This window comes from Sinocyclocheilus rhinocerous, unplaced genomic scaffold (genome assembly GCF_001515625.1).
Source record: "Sinocyclocheilus rhinocerous isolate Xijiao unplaced genomic scaffold, SAMN03320098_v1.1 scaffold374, whole genome shotgun sequence".
Taxonomy (NCBI): domain Eukaryota; kingdom Metazoa; phylum Chordata; class Actinopteri; order Cypriniformes; family Cyprinidae; genus Sinocyclocheilus; species Sinocyclocheilus rhinocerous.
In genome coordinates, this window is record NW_015628519.1 from 687,859 (window position 1) to 693,186 (window position 5,328).

General features: G+C 36.6%; 1 protein-coding gene across 1 annotated transcript; it reads right to left on the minus strand.

The window, feature by feature from the left end:
• Nucleotides 1–243: 243 nt before the first annotated feature.
• On the minus strand, nucleotides 244–1,480 carry LOC107737879 (beta-1,3-galactosyl-O-glycosyl-glycoprotein beta-1,6-N-acetylglucosaminyltransferase 4-like). Its single transcript, XM_016549519.1, has one exon. It carries the CDS (start codon nucleotides 1,423–1,425, stop codon nucleotides 244–246), a length of 1,182 nt encoding a protein of 393 aa, XP_016405005.1. The 5' UTR covers nucleotides 1,426–1,480.
• Between the last annotated feature and the right edge of the window lie 3,848 nt (nucleotides 1,481–5,328).

The following is a 5,328-nucleotide window of genomic DNA, read 5'->3' on the forward strand; positions in this document are numbered from 1 at the left end:
ATAATTCAAGTTGATCTGAAGATCCGCTCGGACAGTTTTGTGAACACATCGTTATTATTGCACCACTTCAACCGAATCATCGAAAAGATCCGTTTTAAAGGGGTCAAAGGGGTGATGCTATTTTAAAGATCATTATTTTGTGTATTTGGTGTAACAGAATATGTTGACATGCTTTAATGTTCAAAAAACACATTATTTTTCAAATACTGTACATTATTGTAGGTCCTCTATGCCCCGCCTCTCTCAAACGGCAAACCAGTGGCCGTAGTTTAGGAGCCATCTGAGCTCAGCAGCACCATAAACACACACTTCTCGCACACGGACTCCAGTGCATGGTGGATAAAGTCTCTCTTCTAAAGACCCCCACTTCACCAGACGGGTTTTACTTACTAGTTCTGAGATCTCAGGATCAGAACTTGGCACTTCCCCTGGTACTCCAGACACACGAATCATAGTCGCCCAGAAATGTTCATCAGGTGAGTATGTATCCTCAGACCAAGCCAAGAAATCACTGGCTAGGGAACTCTGGTGAACAAAAACCACAAATTCCCTTGAGAGTGTAAAGTATGCGCTGCCCACAAACATGGCTATGTTGTGAGGAGGTGGAGATTTCATCTCAGAAGTGGTGACAGGTGAGCTGTAGTACTCTGAATTACTATCTTTCAGTAAATGATGATAAGTCCAGCGCCATTGCTTTCCTCCAGGCCACTTGCTCTCCACCATGTTCCTGCCTTTCAGCTCTTTTAGATCCGACACCAGCTCAGCGTTTGTCCGCAGTGGAAAGTCCTGACCACACAGGTTGGTGACATACTTCCACTTGACCTCAGAATCTAGAAGGTCAGACAGGCAATTAAGATCTGCTTTGAGTCGTGAGAAGCCTGCGTACTGCACCCTCTCCAGCTTTGAGGCAATGAAGACATTGGGGATGCAGCGGGCCAGACCTTTCATTGCTGAAATAAAGTCATCTGAGGACTTCAGATCATAATGTATGCAGTATATGTTATGTGGCATATAAATGGCCCTTAGCAACCTCTCCACAAGAGCCGCATCCTGGTGAACAACCAAAGAATAAGCAAGGGGAAACTCACGGTCAAACTCAGAGCCTTGAATCGCATCATAACCTTGTGACACAAATTGATCACAGTCAGAGGTGGAATTCACAACAGCCTCATCGGTTGGCCCTACATAGCTTTTTTGATTGCGAATGGCTAAAGTTTTGCCCAGTTCCACTGGTTCCATTTCATATATCGCTGTGCAATTAATTTGATATTGTACTGTCAGACGTGGCCTCTCAAACACTCTGGTTTTCTGTCTTCCTCTTTCATTTACAGTTAAAAATGTGACAAAACAACTTATAAGTGCCAGTGCTAAAAAAGAAAAAAAGATGATGTTTTTCGGTTTGAGGTGGAGCCACAAGTTTTTCATTCTGTAGGGAGAAATAAAGGCTCTTGTTACACATTAAGAAATTTCAACCTACAATACAGCACAGCTTAGAGTGTTATGTTGCATTCATAAAACAGATCAATGAAAAAAGTTAACTTACATCTTACAGTGGGGAAAATATTTATTTGATCCCCTGCTGATTTTGTAAGTTTGCCCACTTACAAAGAAATGAAGGGTCTGTAATTTTTATGGTAGGTTTATTTTAACATATAGAATACCAACCAAAAATCCAGAAAAAACCCATTATATAAAGGTTATAAATTAATTTGCATTTCAGTGAGTGAAATATGTATTTGATCCCCAAGCAAAACATGGCTTAGTACTTGGTGCAGAAAGTTTTATGTGTTTTATATTTGAGCAGGTTTAACCAGTCGCCGATAGTATCACGGATCCTCCTCTTGTTAATAGCTCGTGGACACGGTCAGCCCTGCGCGCGCACCCGTGGAGCTGCTTTCTACGGGATGTGAGAGGTCTCAAATATCTCCAACGTACAGGATTTGAGGAGATTACTATATTTCTCTTATGTTTAAGTGTCGTGAGAGGCAAACTACACTCCAATCAATCAAAATTCCATTAAGTGATAAATGAAATTGTGACGAAAGGCAATCTTTGAAGACCGTAGTGCATAAGGAAAAGTCTGTTTTACCGGGTGTTATGTGTAGAATGTGACGTATAGGACTAGGAGCAAGAGGATAACTTTGTCAGTGGAGGTGTAAAAATTGACTTAAGTCTAGCTGGTTTGCAGACTGAGAAATTGATTATTCAAAGAAATGTGTTAACACAGAGCATAAAGTCACTAGACAGTAAAATAAAGGACCAATTGCTGAAAAACATGGAGTCAGGCTGCACAAATAAATAAAAAGTGTTCCCAACTGCCTTAAGATCATTAACAAGCTCCTCCCGTGTGTCAATAATATCTACAAAGATATTTGTCATTTCATGACATGGTCTATATGTAGCCACGATTTCGCTTTAAATTGGACGGGCTATGTGTAGTCTGCTTTTAGCCCACCTGGCGAAATCGAGGCAATCTGTGGTCTAATATGACGTTTGAAGCTTCGAACGTCATGCAGTGTCTGAAGGTCGGGACAGTTGGTTTGAAAAAAAAATCGGCGCTTCGCATAACTCATGTGTTTGACTTTAAATTGACTTGGCTGTGTGTGTGTGTGTGTGTGTACACTTATTTGGGATTCAGTAGAATAGTTGGGGTCTCAGGGACCCCGAAAAGCTCACCCAAAATATTTTTGCTACTACTCACGTCAATTATTAAACCCTTCATTTCTTTGTAAGTGGACAAACTTACAAAATCAGCAGGGAATCAAATAAATATTTTCCCCATACACATATGTATTCCCAATCACTTTGTCTATATTTGCTCCGCCAACAAAAAAATCCCGTTTTTCAAAGCAACACAATCGTGGTGGTGTAGTGGTGTTTTTCTTGAATGTTTTGAACAAATTAAGTTTTTCCATGAGTCTCTCAAAAAGACAGTAGTCTTGTTTAAGTTGCTAATGCCGCACCTTGAATGTTGACAGAAGTATGCAGCTGCAGTCAAAGGGAGGAGTCAGAAAGTCATTCATTCATAATCCTTGATTATTAATGCTAGAACTAGAACGAAAGCAAAAATTTCAAAAGAACATTAAAATGATAATTCCATATAATAGAAGTAAAGAAAAAAACATGATAAAGATTAGAATGTTAAATTTTCCTTTTATTATTTATGCATTTAATAAACTTCTTTTAATATCATTTGATAAGATTAATTTGCATTTTCATTTATATCATATTTAATTGCATATTTAACCTTTTCTCATCTTAAAAAGTGTTATTTGCTCACATTAAAATTATAACAGGGCAAGGTTAATAACCCCAGTAACCAAATAAACAGCAAAACTTCACACCTGATCTTCATTCTAGAAAGGTTCATATGTTTAACATGTTTTTGTTCCCTTTCGAAGTATCATGATTAAAATGGTTATTCCTTTAACATATCATTGTCAACCTTTTATTGTCTGCTGATTGCATCATATTTAAACTTAAACATTATAATTAATTATCTGACAAAAAGAAACAAATACTTACCGTACAAGGCTAAACCCCAATATTCAACGAAAATTCAAATTATTCCACTCTGTGCAACTTTTTTTCATTGGGCAATGTAAACAACTGCCTCAAAAACAAACTTACTAGACTTTTCCTTAAATAGTATACTCAACTCAACAGTCTAGACACAACTGAATTTAGACAGCTTTCCAAAAGGCACGCAGTGAAAGGTAATAGCAAAGGTGACAGGCCACTGACTGTATTCCCTGTACACAGTTACAAGATTGCCACAGGTAATTCACAACTTGTTTTACAGGATTCCATCTGCTCTTCTTTTTCCTTTTCTTCAAAACTGTCCATTCTCTGCAGCCCCATCCCACTTCTGTTGCAATCTGTCTGCCCACATTCAGAAATAACCTTTAACATTCATGGAACATTTCCATTCCGCAATAGGTTCTTTATAGTTGAATTTTTTTTAATGTTCATCACACACCACAAGTAAAAATGGTCCTTCAAAGAATGTTTTACTGAAAGGTTCTTTGGGAATGGTTCTTCTGTGGCATCAATGTTAAAACTCCCTTTTGGAACCTTTATGTATTTATTAGTTTTTTAATTTTTTTACTAGAGGCCAAAAGTGTCAGAGGAATGGAATTTATGTCAAGAGTGACATACACTACAGGATATGTAGGTCAGTAAAATCACCAAATAAAATGCAAATATCCTCACTACTAATTGTCCAAGTCTATAACTTATTTCCTTCCTCCACCAAATGACTACTACATTCTTTACATTATTCTTCACATTGTTAAAAAGTAAGGTGGGATTAAGTGTAGTATTGTGTTGTCTTAATGGAGTATTTGAAGAATTTGAACTTTTTGAATTTAATGCCATTAAGCTGGCAGTTTTAATCAGGTCCTTCCTGCTTAACTTTTCTCATAATGAATATAATCATACCAGTGACACTCTCATGGAATGTGCATGGCAAAAACACAGAAAACTTGCTTAACAGTTTCTTTTTAAATAGGTGTGATCATCAGAAATGATTAACCTGTTAACTGTCAGTCCCACTTCTTGAGTGCTGACCCTGAAAATGTCCAACTTAATTTATTTTTTTTGAAATATTTGCACATCATTGTCTGAAAAAAAAGTTAAATTGAAAAGAATTTATAGAAGTTTAATTTTATGAAATTTAGAATATACTGAAGTACATTTTATATTTTATATAATACATAGTTTACAAAATATGCATGTGTGATAAAACCTGCTAGAAAATCTAAATCTAAACAATTTGAAAAGTTGTGTTCCAAATTTAAGGTTGATATCTTAAAAAATTAGCTGTTGTTTGTATTGTTTGGGCACAGTGCCAAACTTGTGGAGCTCCAGGCTCCATTGGTCCATAAAAGGACACAACTACAGTGGGTACGGAAAGTATTCAGACCCCCTTCAATTTTTCACTCTTTGTTATATTGCAGCCATTTGCTAAAATCATTTAAGTTAATTTTTTTTCCTCATTAATGTACACACAGCACCCCATATTGACAGAAAAACACAGAATTGTTGACATTCTGTATATACATATATGCAGCGCTTAACATTAACTTTTTTGCTCACTAGCCAGTAGCCACTGTGGCTAGTGGTTTTCTAAGATTACTAGCCACTCAGCATTTTCACCGGCCATAATTTTGTTACTGGAAAATTAGATTCTATGTGATTAAATATCATGACTGCATACTAAAATTTACTTAAATTGATTTCCAAGTAATTTGTGGCTATATAAAAGGCAGTCTTTTTACTAATCTTATTAAAAGTATGCATAATTTTTCATATCAAACCGTTAAATAC

What these genes read in the sequence shown, in the direction of transcription:
- LOC107737879 (XM_016549519.1), bottom strand. Translation starts at nt 1,425, where the DNA reads ATGAAAAACTTGTGGCTCCACCTCAAACCGAAAAACATCATCTTTTTT.